The sequence below is a fragment of the Eublepharis macularius genome, chromosome 13, assembly GCF_028583425.1.
Source record: "Eublepharis macularius isolate TG4126 chromosome 13, MPM_Emac_v1.0, whole genome shotgun sequence".
Lineage (NCBI taxonomy): Eukaryota > Metazoa > Chordata > Lepidosauria > Squamata > Eublepharidae > Eublepharis > Eublepharis macularius.
In genome coordinates this window covers 70,150,290-70,166,877 of record NC_072802.1, presented here as the reverse complement: position 1 = coordinate 70,166,877, position 16,588 = coordinate 70,150,290, and the positions used below count along the sequence as shown (strand labels likewise).

The window sequence follows — 16,588 nt, the reverse complement described above, 5'->3', positions numbered from 1 at the left end:
TGGATGGCCAAGACAAATAAAGATCAAATCAAACCTGAACTCTCCCTAGAAGCTAAAATGACTCGGCTGATGCTATCGTACTTCAGTCACATCATGAGAAGACAAGACACTGGGAAAGATGATGATGCTCAGAAAAGTTGAAGGCGCAGTAGGAAAAGAGGAAGACCTTGCATGAGATGGATGGATTTGATAAAGGAAGCCCCAGCCTTCAGTTTGCAAACCTAAGCAAGGCTGTCAGTGATAGGACTGTTCAGAGTTCGTTAATTCATCGTCACCATAAGTCGGAAGTGACTTGACGGCACATAAAACAATGAGTGGAAAGGGCAGAGATGAAATCAATGTTAACAGCCCCATCTAGGCTTGTCACTTAATTTTTTTGGAAGTCTAGGGTAGGCAACATAAGATTTTTCTTTCCTACAAATTCCTATCATAATTTGGAGGGTGCTGATGTATGAGGGCAAGCTGTTGCCTGTCTAGTGATCGTTTTCATCCCTTTTGCTAACCGGAAGCTGGAGCCCTTGATGTCAAAAATGGGAAAAAATAGTTCTTTCAAAAACAAATTTTGTGCAACTTCCTTGCTTGGGTATGGACTCATTCAAAACTTTCCATCCTTAATATGAAAACTCATAATAGATTTCACGGGCAGTTTTGAAATAGCTAGTTAAAGAAGCATAATACTATGTAGGCAAAAGAAAACCTCTGAGAGATGGAAGTAAACATGAGTCATGTCTTCTCTTCAATTTCCAGTAGTTGATAGTTTGATCCTTACAAGCCAAGTGAAGGGACTGGCGCTACCTCTAGTTGAATATAGTATTTATCGTCAAAAATGGCCAGTGGCTGCCTTTGTTTTTCCCAGGGCACTTGGAGGTCTGCAAGTCTCGCTCATCTTCATTGTGCAATATAGAAAAAGGAACAAGAACGGATCAAATGCATCCTTGGGATCTCATTCATCCTGTCTCCGAAACGACTCTTCCCTAGTTGATTTGCATCTAAGCTAGTGTTTGTTATTGTGCGAGGAACTTCTCATTTAGGGGACATTGGCAATCATTTGTCATGATGGGAGTTTCTACCTGAAGGGTGTTAGCCCATGTTTGGGGTGTAGTTTGAATAGACTGGGGACTAGCTCACACTTTCCATTCAGCATACTGAGAATAGTTGTGTGAGCTTACCTTTCCCTTGTCTCGGACAGGTAGATTCTCAGAATGAAACGCACCTCTCTCCGCCAACCTGCTGTCAGCAGGTCTCATTTGGCAGAAGTGATCCATAGCCAGGCACCCTCAGATCAGCAGTGAATTAACTGCTAAATTCTTTCTTCGTCTGTCTTCAATGCAAGGCTTTCTGGGCAGACTCTGGAAACATTTCTTGCGTTCCAGTCCTAAACACATTGTGGGAATGTTAATCCCATTTTGAAATTTTACTTCTAGTACTCGTGCCTAAGATTTAGATTAGGAGTCAGCAACAGAAGGGGTCTGGGCCAAAAATGGCCTTCCAGGGATGTCGCTTGGCCCCCCTTCGCCAGCTTAGCAGCAAGTGAGGCGAAGAGGAAGTCGGAGTCTGCAGCAGGCTCAGTTGCTCCTGATTGTCTAGCAGGGCAGCAACAACCAGTTTTTCCGACAACTCACCTACTTCCTGGGTGGATGTTGAGGAACTGGCCCACCACCCCTCACTCACGTCTCTGTATGGCTGTTCAAAAAAATCTGGTTGCTGTTCAGTGGTCTAGACACTCTGTGTCCCAAAGCGACTGTTCTGACAGGCCGCGATTTAGAAAGCTTTGTGTATGTTCATGGTTCACGTGCATGCTGTGTTCCATGTGTTCAGTGTGCTTGTGCCTCTTAATGACAAACCTTCCAAATCCTTGAACGGATGCTCACCAAGAAGACGTCATTGAGAAACCCCAGATACATTTTTACAGATGACACTGATATTTTCAGGGCCCGTTTTTCCTCTTTTGGTATGTTGACATGGCGATTTGCCTCTTGATTTAATGACTAAAGCAGGTAACCACAGCAAGTGAAAGAAGGAGAAAAGTGTGTAAGCAGTCAGACCTAGTGAGCTTGCCTTAAGCTAGGGTAGGCATTGTTCCTCCTGCCGCAGGCCTCTCTTTTTTGAACAGCCACCCATGTTAAGATGGGAGTTAGATATTCACAAGTGCTCAGTATTCGTTGCAAGGAGATTGAATAGAGCCTGGCGAAGCACTAACTGTTCTAATTTGTGCTTAGAATTGTCACACATTGATAAATAACTTTTGCTGCATGTCTAGCTTGTCACATTTTTTTGTTCATACTTCCTTGTCTGTGTCACGCTTCTCTCAACATATCAGCTGTGTGCTCCACCTTCAAGTCCGTCTCTCTCATCCACAGTACCCACCCCCCGTTGGTTTTCTTTTTTGTGTTACCCATTGGCATCTTTTGCTGCTCATCACTGGGGAAAGACAACTGGTTGCCCAGCCTGCATGTAGTTCTTCCTTCCTCTTGCGCTGGCATGTGATGGTGGCACTGTTGTGTTCTCTTCCTTTCCCTTTTTACTAACAGACGCAGACCAAACTGGAGCATGCCCGCATTAAGGAGCTTGAACAGAGCCTGCTCTTTGAAAAGACCAAAGCTGACAAACTCCAGAGGGAGTTAGAAGACACTAGGGTAATGGATTTTGCTGTTTAAATGAACGAGAGCTGTATTTTCGGGATGGGGACAGTTCCTGATGCTGGAGCTGAGTTGGCATAATGTACCTGCGGAAAGAGGGCCTGTGGTCCTGTCTTCTGCTGGCAAGATGCTGTTAAAGAAAAACACCGTGATATTGGGCCCAATTGAACTGCTTATTCGTTTTAACTCTTTGACTTAAAATAGTTCTTTTTCTACAACAGAGTCCAGGTAAGATACTTAAGGTAGGAAAATGGGCTAGATAATAATCTAAAACTCATCTGAAGAAACGCGGAACATCCCAAATCCACATGACAGCATTCATTGGACATTTAGAGGTTTTTCTTGGTTTGATTTGTTTGCTGTTCTTCAACCAATGGTAAAGTAGTGGCTTGTTGAAGACAGATTTTGATGTTCCAGTTCAAGTTGGTGATGATTCTTCTGGCAGTCATCTACATTCTAAGGAAAGGCTTCAATAATAATTGGATCATTCATAACTTTTTATGGCTACTTGTGGGTTTTTTATTGAGTCATTGATGCTTTTGTGAGGCTCCTCCAGGGCTGGCATTTATGAAGCCTATTTATCTAGTTCTCCTTTCACTCAAACTGTCATGCACAGTTTGCCAAGCGCTTCTCCTCCTATTTCTGTTGGCCTTTGTTCAGTAGCAGCACACAACTGCAGCAACCTAAGTCCTGACAGGTTTCTAGCAAATCTCTCCACAGACAAATACACTTTGCCCATGTTGTCAGTATGTGTGGAGCAGCCGTTGGCTTTGCAGTACTTTCTCTAAATCTAAATAATTTCAGGCATCCAACTCCATTCCAGGGAATAAAAACCAAAATTCTTTTCCCCGCACAATCCACTTCAGCAATTCTCTTTTGTATTCCTTTTTAGACGCAGTACAACTTACTTTAAATAGAACTGTTTAATTTAGGGTCGGTGTCAACTGATCTAATGGCCAAGCCTTAGTATAAGAAATGTCCAAGTTTTTAAACACCTCTTCTGAAATGTAGATGATCCAGTCAACTTTCTTTTATGGTACATAACACTCTTGATTAAAATTGATCTTTTTCTTCCAAATGGAAAATGTCAGTGCTTCAGTATTGGCATATGTTGCTCATTCAGAGACTTCATGTAAGAGGAAAAGTTCAAAAGGGTAAGGAGTGAGCATATGTATGGATGAAGTTTTGATAGTTGTTTAGTTTCAAGGGACTTGAAAAAAATTGTTACACCTTGGATTTTATGAGGAAGAGAACTAGCTAATTTTCATCTTGGGGTTTTTTATTGTGGTATTCTCAGGAACCACACACGGCGTCCTGGCTCTAACGAAATTACTTTCTACTAATCATCCTTTATGAGGACAAGACGAAGAGTTGCACTCCTGTGGATTCAAAGAAATTAGCTTGGAATAGCATGAAGTTCTCAATCAGTTGTGATCTCAAAGCCAAGAGCCAAATTCCAGTGCAGAATTAGAATGAAGGATCTGCTCAGTTGTCAGATTTTTCATTTTTTTCCTCTGAGTTGACATTCATAATAACTTACTTATTAATGATGAAAAAATTGGCTAGCATCTGGGCTCTCCTCACTAGATTGTTACCTGTTATTCTGGGGAGGGTATTTGGTTCTGTTTGGATAGAGTGGCGGCCTTCGGGTTGCATTTTTCCTTTATTGGAGCCATTACTGTTCACAAGTCAACTCTGGCCTGGATCTTAGAACCATAAAAAATTTCCAGAATGCATCTATATTTTACATCATATTGGTTCCTGCAGCTCACATATTAGTCTGAATTGAAAGCTCCTTCAGTGTAAGGGTTTCACAGATCTCCTCTAAGAGGCCCACTGTATACATTACATTTGTATTTGGTGTTCACCTAAGAACGTTTTACATATCTACATAAAGCTGTAAAGGAAAATGGCAGTTTCTTAAAGTCAGAGGCACCCCAGGAACCCTTTGAGGGGTTTGGTCTGCCTCCAGGACCTGTCAGCAAAAATTAGCCATTGCTTTGAAAATTTTGAGTCTATATATACCGTGTGCTGGTCGGATTGTAGACTCCCAATACTCAAAAGATAAAGTCTGTTGAAAGTAGCAATCTTCCACTGTTCTCACTTATCAATGTTCACTTAAAAAAACAGTGATTCTTAGAGGTGTTCTGCTAAACTCTGATAACACTTGCAACTGCAGTTTTAAGCTTTTTGCTTAACAACTTGTTTTGTCTTCTCACTAACTTCAGCCAGATAACTTTACTTCAGCTGGAGCTAAAACTTAATTTGGTATCCATGTCAGGACTGTTGTTTTGTTTAAAAACAGCCAAAGACGTCTTTTGAATTAAATGAAGGTTATAAAGCTTGTTCAGTCACTTTTAATCTAGCAGTTACTGTGTTCCATTAGCAGACTCAGCAAGAGTTGAACTTTTAGCCTTAGATTACCAATATCCCCTTCCAGGAGCCTGCTGTTGAAGTACTAGAAATATTGCTGCATCTGAAATGATGCTCATTATATCCCTCCAAGCTTTTTAATGCAGTATGTTGTTACAATGATACTTCCTTCTTCTTTTTTTGTAAATGTTGTTGATCCTAGGTGGCCACTGTATCTGAAAAATCTCGAATCATGGAACTGGAAAGAGACCTGGTACGGAGGGAAAAAGAAGCACTGGAGCTGCGAGCCAGATTAGAGTCCAGTAAACCAGTCAGTAATGTGGACACCTCTCTCTCACTGTTGCAAGAAATCAGCACTCTGCAAGAAAAACTGGCATTGTTAAGTAAGGAACATGAAGATGAGATGAAGTCACTGAAGGAGAAGCTTGGGATCAGTGGAGAGTCATATCAGAAGGAAATCAAAACCTTATTGGCATCAAATGAGAAAATGGCAAAGGAGAATGAATCATTGAGATCAAAACTGGATTCTGTGAACAAGAAGAACTTGGAGATGATTGAGCAATGGAAATCTGAGCTACAGTCTGCTGCAGTTTCACACCAGCAAGCAATGGAAGAGATGAAGACCTCTTTCAGCAAGGGGGTTGGGGCTCAGATGGCTGAATTTGCAGAGCTCAAGACCCAGATTGAGAAGATGAGGGTGGAGCATCAGAACGAAACATCAAACCTGAAACTAAAGCAAGAAAATGAGAGGTTACATCACCATAAGGAGGTAGAAGCTCTGAAATCGAAGTTGCTGGAAGTCACTGAGGAGAAGGAGAGAAGCTTGGAAACCTTGAAGACCAAACTGGAAAGTGCTGAGGATCAACATCTAGTGGAAATGGAAGACACTTTAAACAAGCTGCAGGAAGCTGAAATAAAGGTAAAGGAGCTGGAGGGTGTCCAGGCCAAGTACAATGAACAGGCCAAGTCAATTGATGAATTCGAAGCAAAGATGAAAGCTGCTGAAGCAAAGCTCTTGGATCTTGATGCCCTTAAGAAGGCTGGTTCAGAAGGTAAACTGGAGCTGGAGAAACTTAGCAAAGAGCTTGAGGCAGCTGAAAAAAAGATTAAGAATTTAGAGAACGAAAGGAATAATGAAAGTAGCCAGGTTTGTACTTACATTCATCCATTAATTTGGTTTTTTTTTTCCAATTTTTTTTTACCTTTAATTTGATATGCTGGTGAGGCACTTTATTCCTACAAGAAAAGGCGTTATGACACAGTATGCCTGCACCATTTGATGACATTTTACAAACATTCATGTGAAATATGACTCATACCCCTAGTGTATCTAGAATACTGGTTCAGGCTATGTAGTGACTGCATGAGAAGAGCCCTGCTGGATCAGTCCAGTGGTCCATCTAGTCCAGCGCCTTTTTTCACACGGGCTAGCCAATTGCTCCAAAGAACCGAGAGGTCATAGAGGCCAAAAGTTTCCCCCAGTGTTGCCTTCTACTACAGGTATTCTGATGTCTGAATGAGGAAGTTCCCTTCAGTTACTGTAGCCGCTGATGGACCTCTGCTCCATGAGTCTGACTGATCCCCTTTTAAAGCCATGTATGTTCATGGCTACAAGTGTCTTACGCTGGGGCACAGGGACACTTGGTGGCTGGGATTCTACCCAGGAAGAGATCATGAGTGGCTGTATAGCTCCCTCGCTCTTCCCTGCCTTTCATCTGGAAAAGAAGGTAACAGCCTGCACTGGGAGACCCTGCATTTACCCCTGAGTAATAGTAATATACTTTATTGCAAGACTGTTGATTGTAGCAAAAATAAACAGTTTTATACAAAACAAATTTAGAATATGAAGGAGTAAAAATTGAACAATTTTATCCAAAATAGTAAAGAGTCCAGTAGCACCTTTAAGACTAACCAACTTTATTGTAGCATAAGCTTTCAAGAACCAGAGTTATGCTACAATAAAGCTGGTTAGTCTTAAAGGTGCTACTGGACTGTACTATTTTGCGACTACAAACTAACACGGCTAACTCCTCTGCATCCTTATCCATAACATTATAAAATTAATGACCCTTAATATAATTTGACAATCTAGAGTAGGAACTTTTAAAAAACCTCTTACAAGTGTAATTAAGCTCATATCAGATTTTATATGCAGATTTATTTCTGTAATGACCAATGAGGTTTCCTTCTTAAAAGGGGAATCAGAAGTTTTTCATAATTTTTTTCATTCTAGAACAGTGCAATAAATAATACTTCAAATAACCAGAAGTCTACATTTCTCCACATGTGTTAACTGCTAGTAACATAAAAGCTGCGTATGCGTCAAGACATTATTTTGCTCGTCTCCAACTAAAATTCATATTTCCTGCAAATGTATTCTAATAAAACAAGAAGTTCTCCCTTTAGAAAGCAAATTGAAATCATCCCACAGTTTCATCCTTTCTCCTCAAAATACGATCTCAGTTTTAGTCCCAAGATTATCAACCTATAATACATTTCCAATACTATCAGTCTATTATACAGAGCAAACAACTGTCACTTCAGTGGCACTTAGTATCAGACCCATTCATTAGCTAGAAGTGCTGAATGCTCCCTATCTGAGGCCAAAATTCATGAAATCCACCCCATTGTAGCAAAATAAATGCCACCTAATTTTTGTACGGGCTTAGCAACAAGAGAAAAGCAGTTGCATCAATTCAGTCTTAAATGCAGATTATGATCATTCACATGATTAGTTTTTAATCTTAATTTAAAGAAAAAATCTGACAAGGGCCTAAAATTAATATCTTCAATCCTGCCCCCCCCCTCCAAAATCAAGCCATTGCTGCTATGTTTTAAAACTTTGGATTACAGAGCATTAATTTTTATCCCACAAGAGCTGTCTTCAGCTCTACAGGTATGTGTGTTTTAATTGACTCACCGTTTGAAGGAGCCCCAGGAAGTGGGATCTTCTTACAACTGTCAGTGGGATAGAAATTTATTTTGTTAACTTGGGCAAAGAGCTGAGGCATGCACTGCCTGAGTTTGTAGACAACTAGGGGAGGGTGACAAACAGACCAATCTTAGTTCAAATGCTGACAGTCCCTCTTTTTCTGTTCACCGCCGATAAGAGAGAGGCTCCTTTTTCTAGAATCTGGGAGTGACACTCATGTAAATAGTGGCATACAGGGCTTTTTTTCAGCAGGAACGAAGTGGAACGGAGTTCCGGAACCTCTTGAAAATGGTCACATGGCTGGTGGCCCCGCCCCCTAATCTCCAGACAGAGGGGAGTTGAGATTGCCCTCCTTAAACTCCCCTCTGTCTGGAGATCAGGGGGCGGGGCCACCAGCCATGTGACCATTTTCTCCGAGGGCAACCCACTGAGTTCCACCACCTCTTTTCCCAGAAAAAAAACCCGTGGTGGCATACATGCATAAGCTCTGTGATTGTGTATCAGATGGGCTTTGTATGCCTGCTTCCCAGATTTCCTCACGGGTACTAGATTGGAGAGTTTCCCAAGCTGAACCTGATCGCCGTCTTTTTCACTCAAAGATTATTCCCGATGTGAATGCCATCGTACCTACCACTTGATGTTTGTGTGATCAAAAGGGCTATCAGTGCTTATCCTGACCTCTGAAAGGAGCTTCTTTCAATTTCATGGCACCTGCTTCTTAGAAAGAGTGAGGATTGTAGCCTAAAATTTCAGAACTTCCCAGTTTCAGCAATCATGAATATATAACTAAAGCAATGATAATGATATGAATAAAACGTCAGAGATTTTTTTAACATACCATTTCCTTTCAGTTTATGAATGTTTTGTTTATTTCCATCCCATATTTTCACATTTTATTTTATTTTTTTAATTTGCCAGTTAAAAGACCATTGTTTTGTTTGTTTTGTAACTTTATTTTTATACCACCCGATCATCCTTGTTAGGCTGTTAATCTGGTGAAGGAACTGGAAGGGAAAGAGCAAAAGCTCCTTGAGCTTGAGAATAACATGGGTGCTGTAAATCAACTTAAAGACTCTTTGGAAAAGGAACTTCTGGAGTTGGTAAGTAATAATTGTTAATGATTTGTACACTTTTGAGTGTTTCTTGGTGGGCTTTTAGAGAGGAAATTATTGGAAATTTCAGATGCAGTCATTCTTGCATAGGCAAGTTGGAGTCCATTAAACTGTACAAGTAACAGTTCTTTATTTTAAATTGAAATCGTGTCCCTGTTGCAAATGTTGAGCCTTGGACTAGATGCTTTTGCTACATGATCATTTTTGTTCAGTAATTACTGGCTGTTTCCACACTGTCTCCCCCTCCCGAAAAATGGCGCAAAGCTTACCAACGACGCGCCTTCATGGCGTGATTTTCCATCATGACTTCGCTTTGTGGCACGTTTTCTGATGTCATCGCGCCACGAAGCAAAGTCATGTCAGGAAATCGCGCCATGAAGGTGCGTCGCTCTGTGTAAGTTTTGCACTATTTTTCGGGAGGGTGAAAAAGTCTACTGTCTTTGTTAGCCATTTGGTGCACGTGGTCTGAACATTCCTCCTGCTTTGTTCCAGGGATTTGGTGTTTTCTGAGCATTCAAAGCATATAAAGAATAACAAAACGACATGACAACTCAATGGCCATGCGATTTTGTGAATATTTAGGGTTTAAAAAAAAATACTTTAGAGGTGATACACTATCCAATGGCACAACTCCTGCTCAGGGAGAGCCCGTCTTGAACTAAAGTTGAGGTGTGTCCCTCCCTTCAGCCTCTTCACATCTAGGCTGCTTCCACACAGATGCCGGGACTTCTTTACAGCAGTGTTGTTTCCAGGCGCCTCCTCTCAACATCATCCTCTGCTTGTCCTGCAATCTGATTTCATGCAGTCTTTGGAAGGATAGCAGTCAAAGTGCCATTGGACCCTGTGTGGGAGAGGCTGTGCATTTTTGCAGCACCCGCCTCACAGCTGCCATTCCTTTCCTATACACTGAAGGATTTCTTTCAGGATTTTTTAACTAAATGGAATTTACTAGATTGCTATAGCTGAAAAGATCTGTTGCTACAATGTACTAGTTCCCAGATTGCATTTTTTTAAAGAAAGTATCTAGCCCTTTTCATAATGGCGTTACAAGGGGAAAGTGCAGGTATATATTTCCCTTATAACTCCACAACAAGAAGAGCTAGAGACTTTTTTTTAAAAAGGAAGCTGGGAACTAGTGTACTGTAGCAATATATTGTTATAATGCTACAGCAATATAGCAAGTCCCCATTTTTTTAAAAAGCCCTCTAGTGGGGGAAATGGTGGCTATGGGGAGCTGAAACTAGGAAAATACGGGGGGAATTTCTGTATGGGCACTCTGTTGTCCCTGTAAAACCTTGTGCATTCACAGAAACAGAGATACACACAGAGAATCTTCTCCATGTAAAAGCTGCTTTAGACTGGATATCTTGTTCTTGTCACAAAAAAGTCCCTTCCAGGAATGTTTTCAGTGACATCCTGTGCTGTGTTGGATTTTGCAGCTGCCAGTTGAAAACTATTCAGCATGGCTTCTCCTTCAAAATGTGCACTCGAATCTTCTGGCATAGCCAGGAGCAGCAGTTTGTTGCCCAGGGAATCCGGTGGCATGATAGTGTGGACAGCTGGCCGAAAGGTTTAAAAACTGGAATTCTTGCTTAATGACAAATTCAGGATTTTCCTCCAGAAATACCTTGTATGGCCTGTTATTTTTCCTTCTCTGTTTTTAAAGAATTGAACCATATTCCACTGTCAAGTTTTCTGTAGTAACAGCGCTCACTTTTCTCATGGCTCACTATACATCTCTGCATTTGTGGAATGGAGTAATCAAAACTGTTCAAATAGTTATTTTTAAAAATTGTCATTAAATATTGGCATAATTGTAGTCAGGTTTTTTAAAACCAAGTAACGTGGCCTTATTCTGTTGTTGGCACAGGCTTTCAATACGTCCAGCTGCCTTGGGCACATAAGGCACATAATATTCAGGCAGTTTCAGTCATTTCTATCTGGTGTCGCTCACACGTAACAGATTTGGAAACATCAGGCTGGCTGGCCTTAATATGCAATGGAGAGGAGTTCTGCAACTATATCATTTTCTCCAGGGCTGTATTTCCATCTCTTTCAGTGCCAACATGGCCCAAACCACTAAGAGAGTGGTTGCAGATAGGTGGGAGCCCATGCGCACCTCTCTGTGCCCACCAAAGTTGTAGCTTGGCTTTGATTTTAAAGGGCATGGTGGAACTGGGGACACTTCACTAGGACCAATGACTCCACAAGAGTATGATCTGAGGTGCAAACCCGTTTGATACATTTATGGCATTAACAGAAATAAGTGGCTTCCTTTTGTGATTCATAATAAAGATTAGGAGGGGCTCCATGTTTAAAGTTTGTTTGGTGCCCAGATAAATTATTCTTAAGATCAGAGAATCTCTCTTGGCTTTGAAATCAGCACCTCCTCTCCCTGTCACAGAGATTTTCATCACTGTTGGGATCAAATTATTTGGAATCCTTTTCAACAAGGGCAAAGGTTTGTTTTTGTTTTTTTAAAACCCTCATACTTCTGAATCCTTTACAAGCTTAGCCAGAAAGTTTTCTTGAGTGACCTAAAGTCAGTCTTTGGATCCTTAATTTTCAGATCGGTGCTGATGTACACACATGCTGAGTTAGAAAAGGCGTAGTTAGAGTTTTTTAAAAGCTGTGTTAAGTCAACTAGATCAGAAAAAATATCACTGCTACTTTTAGTGTGATAGGCATCTTCCTAACAAATTACGCCTAATGGTTCAACATGCCTGTTTTTCTTCTGTTCTCCTAGAAAGGAAAATTTACTAAGGCTGCAGATGAAGCAGAAAATGTACAAAAAACTATGCAAGGTATCCTTAATTACTTTTCATAATATCAGGGAATGGGGGGGGGGGGGGTTGTAGCTTTTTTTGGTGCAGATTTCACAGGTTTCTAGATGCGTATAGCAATGAGGGGCAGGGATGGAGGAGACAGCACAGAAGACGTTCCTTTAATGCCTTCTAAAGAAACGTCTTTAGAAAAGTGAAAATAACCTCTTTGCCATTTTATTTCTTTAGAAACCATTGAAAAACTAAACCAAAAAGAACAGCAATTTGCACTCATGTCATCTGAACTAGATCAACTAAGAGCTACATTGACAAGTAAGGGAATGTAATATTAGCTTGTGTATCTTTTTTGTTGTATAGCATTACAAAAGAATGCATCACTGTATTTGTATAAATTCTTCAGAGAAGGCTAGAATTCGTTGCATGTAAAATTCAGCCTATATACCATCAAGTCTAGACTCCGTAATGTGTATAACGCATTCACTCACCATGTCAAGACCCATTGCTACAGGATTGTGCACAGTTCCTCCACTCAGCCAGCCCCTGGGCAGAGTATAGGGTTCTGCTTTGGGAAAAGAAGTTTATGATGGCATTCTGCACATGTCTCCTTTCCTGGAGATAGGAGGAGCATTGCCCTGGTTTGGCACTATCTCTGCCCAAAAAGCCAGGCTTTCCTTATTTTTTTTAAAGTTATCTTATGTGCTGCTCCAAACTCCACAGCTACCCACCATAGGAAAACCCTTCTTCTTCTATGCGTTCTGTTCATATTCTTGCACCGTACTTTAAACCATAATCTGTCATTCCAAATTTTCATTCCCGTACATAACTACTTTAGAGGACAAAAACAGGTGCTTTGCCCTGTCACAGTCTTGCCTTTATGTCTGTGTCGCTGATAATAATAACAACAACAACATTTGATTTATATACTGCCCTTCAGGACAACTTAATGCCCACTCAGAGCGGTTTACAAAGTATGCCATTATTATCCCCACAACAAAACACCCTGTGAGGTGGATGGGGCTGAGGAAGCTCCAGAGAGCCATGACTAGCCCAAGGTCACCCAGCTGGCTTCAAGTGGAGGAGTGGGGAATCAAACCCAGCTCTCCAGATTAGAGTCCTGCCACTCTTAAGTGACTAGCCCAAGGTCACCCAGCTGGCTTCAGGTGGAGGAGAGGGGAATCAAACCCCGCTCTCCAGATTAGAGTCCTGCGCTCTTAACCACTACTCCAAACTGATGCTGATGTTTTGTCTCTCATCTTTCCAGGGCATGTAGTATTTTGTTTTTACAGTGTAGTTTATTTCCTTGAATGAACTTTTCTTTCTTTCTTGTTAAGCCATGGAGAAGAAATTGAAAGAGAGGGAAAGCAAAGAGCAGCAGCTGATTGAGGCCAAATCCAAACTTGAAAATGATATAGAAGAAATAATGAAATCCTCAGGAGATAGTTCTTCACAGCTGATGAAGATGAATGAAGATCTGCGGTTAAAAGAAAAGTAATCCCTCTCCCTTGTAGAGTATTTCCTTGGTGTTTTGAAAGTAACAGTTGGGGTTCTTCCCGATTATTTCTGCCTTTAAGCTGATTTCACATAGTTTTGAAACAAAATTTGCTCATGGAATTGGATTTCCTTTAATATACATTGCAAAATATTTCTTAGTATGTCGTTGAGTTTACCCAAAGAATTGTGGACTCTGTTGGCAACATTTGTAGGGGAATGAACTCTCTGCCTGCTTGGCTAGTGAGCCTGAGAGACCTTTAGTGGCTAGAGAGCTCAGCAATACAGAGCGCATGCAACATGCCGGAAGTCCCTGATTCAGTCCCCATATCTCCAGTTGAATGGATATCTAGTAGCATGGGTGGGAAAGGCCTGACTCTTGGGAGAACTGTAGCTGGTTGGAGTACCCTGGCTTGGTCTGGATGAGCAAGTGGCTAATTGCAATATAATGCCTCTTCACTTCCCCCATTAGTAAAGTGGGAATCTGTGGGGCCCGGAAGAGGGAAGGATTTCTGTCTATTGGGATATGCAGGGAAATATATACATTTAATTTTTTTAAAATCCTTACAGACTGCAGGAGCTAAAGACAACATGATTTGGCAGCAGAGAGCAAGGACTTGAAATTAAGCTGAAGGGGAAGTGAGTAGGTTGCTGGTTGCTTCTGTCTAGTTTGTAGCCTAAAAGAGGAGAGGATTTTACTCAGACCATATACACCTCCTCATCCTGATTCTCCTGTCCTTGTGTCCTTGCAATTTCCCCATCCATGCAACTTTTTCTTCAGATCTGTGGCATGGGTTGTTTGCACCCACGCTACTAGAATCCTTCAAACTGGAGGTTTTGGAGACTGAGCTTGGATTTTGTGCATGATAGTGTGTTCTATCATCCTCCGACTCTTGCCCAAGTGCACCCTTATTGTTTAAAGTAGCAGTTGGAATTGGTCTTGAAGGCTCATTTGCTCTGAGGTCAGTTCACCATTCCCCACCCTTTGAGCTTAGCCCTGCAACATGTTAATATGTAGAAGGGACTTAGCACACTTAGTGCTAAATAAACATGCTGAAATTAGCACATCATCTCATTCATTATGATTTAAGATGGTATTTTCTTCTCCTTCATTATGATGATTTAAGATGGTAAGGGCACTGTAAAGTTCTAACAAAGCTATCTGATTTTCCTACTTTATTACATGGTACTTTACCGAGTAATAAATAAAAAAAATGGCCCCTGCCCCCAGGGGCTTGCTGTCTAAACTTGAAGAGTGGGAAAGTCAACGGAGGGAGGGAAGTGAGAGGGGCAAAGTTAATAGAGGTAGAGGAGACAAGGCACAAAAGAGGTTGGTTGGGAAGAGGATGGCTGAAGGAATTGCTTTAAAGTGTAGACTTTCAGGGTTGGCTATGTGTTTTGTGTTAATTTTAGACAGCAAGAGGAGCTGCAACTTCAGCTGAGCAAGGCAAATGAAAGAGCTGCTCAGCTGCAGGAGAACATGAAGCAAGCAGCCAGTAAAGCTGAAGAGAAAGAGCAGGATGCACATAAAAACCATCAGGCCGAACTGAAAAAGTTACAAGACAAGTTAAGCAGCCTGGTAAGAGCAGCTGTGGGAAGGCTGGTTGGTTGGTTGCAAAGGGAGAACATTATACAAAATTGTGTGAATTTTTTATATGATCATATTAGCACAATTATGAGCATGAAAATTAATGAGAAACTGCTTTATTAATAAAGCAGAGAAATAGAACTGTAGAACAAAGGAACCAAATTTAAGGTGCAGTTGCAGAAGCGAACCTTTTGCTGAGCAGGGTTTACTTCTAAGCAAGCATGCAGTAGGATTTTGTCCATTGAGGAGAGCATTTCCAGATTTTAATGGGGATTGAAGAAAGTACCATGTGAAACCACAGGTGTAAAGCTGCATGCAGCTGCTTGCAGAGCGGAAAACGATCAGTGAAAAAGCGTCCTAGTGTGGAAGCAATCAGTGAGAATATTTCAAAGGTTGATACTCCTACTTCTCATCCAGTTCTCACCCAAATTTTCACATATAACCAAAAATTCCAGAAAGGGCACTCAGTGGTGTATGTATGTTTGTAGAATACAGATTTTGTGTCTGTTAATCCTCTTTGTAGCTAAGATATGTATAATATGGAATTCCCACTGAAAAGTGCTAATTTTATCTCTGAATCTGAAGCCCCATCTCTTAGAAACACTAGCCTCGCTTCAAGAATCTGCTCTCCCTCCCTTTGTTGTAACCTTTGTACCTCTTTATAAACCGCAAGCTTTAAGAAGTCCTGCTTGTGCTAATCCCAGATTTAGCACAGTGTTACTCTTTCAGTTCTATAATGCAAGAAACGTTAGCTGACCTACTAATAACTGTGGCTGTCTGTGTAGGATGTGAGCAGGGCCCTTTTCTCAAGCAGTGTTCAATCTAGCCTCTGTATATTCTTGCAGGAGAAGAAAATTGCTGCCAGCCAAAATCAGTATATGGACTTGCAAACAACACATGAACAAAGGCAGTCTGAGATGGCTGCCAAGCACGATGCAGATATCAAAGATTTTAAACAACGCCTTGAGGATACAGAGCAGTGCTTGGCAGAGGCTCAAAAAACAAACAGCGATTTGAAAAAACAGGTGGAGGAGTTAAAAAAGGAAGCCGAGCATGCCAAGGTGCGTAAGTAGCCAAAACAGGTAGCCAAAGCAAGGGTACTTCCTTTCTCTTGATTGTTTGTCCCATAATTCAACTGATGAAAATTTATAGTTGAGTTCCATTGGGTTGGTAGGGGAAAGGCAGATTTTTCTGACTGATATGTTGGAAATTGGTGTGGCCAGTCTCCTGTCAGTTTGACTTTTGCCTTCCTAAGCCCAAAGGAACAAGCATTCCCGGAGAGACTGAAGAAGGCAGCTACATGCATGAATGAAACTGCTGCACAAAAATTCTCAGGACGATGTGTAGCACTTTGCCACTGGGCCCCAAGTCTCATAGAGCTTGACAATCGCACAGTCTGTATCCCAAAAGAATATACGTTGTTTTTTTAGAAGAGTGCTTAATAGTGGTTAGTTTCATACTGTTGTTTCCCCCAGTTTAGGATCTAAAGATTTAAGAAGCAGGAAAGGATGCTCATAAAACAGGGATATTTTTTAGCAACACGGCAATTCAGGCACAGAAAGCTGTTGTCCCAGGGCTAGATCCTTTGACTCCGTTTCATAAAGTTTTCCTCCAGTGGTGAAAATTTTCCTGATTTAGAGGAAGGGAGCTGGAGGATCCCACTCAGCAGAAGG

The 16,588-nt window shown here is 41.3% G+C and overlaps 1 protein-coding gene across 11 annotated transcripts in view; it reads left to right on the top strand.

The window, feature by feature from the left end:
- Window positions 1-16,588, top strand: part of CLIP1 (CAP-Gly domain containing linker protein 1) — an 85,263-nt gene that overhangs the window by 39,283 nt on the left and 29,392 nt on the right. For 7 of the 11 annotated variants that reach the window (XM_054995895.1, XM_054995894.1, XM_054995897.1 and 4 more), the window contains 8 exons: window positions 2,532-2,636; window positions 5,215-6,159; window positions 8,928-9,044; window positions 11,803-11,860; window positions 12,068-12,151; window positions 13,171-13,327; window positions 14,741-14,906; window positions 15,761-15,976. In XM_054995895.1, coding sequence (XP_054851870.1) covers window positions 2,532-2,636; window positions 5,215-6,159; window positions 8,928-9,044; window positions 11,803-11,860; window positions 12,068-12,151; window positions 13,171-13,327; window positions 14,741-14,906; window positions 15,761-15,976 — 1,848 coding nt within the window. The remainder of the gene's footprint in view (window positions 1-2,531; window positions 2,637-5,214; window positions 6,160-8,927; window positions 9,045-11,802; window positions 11,861-12,067; window positions 12,152-13,170; window positions 13,328-14,740; window positions 14,907-15,760; window positions 15,977-16,588) is intronic. The other 4 variants (XM_054995899.1, XM_054995900.1, XM_054995904.1 and 1 more) reach the window with 2 other exon arrangements.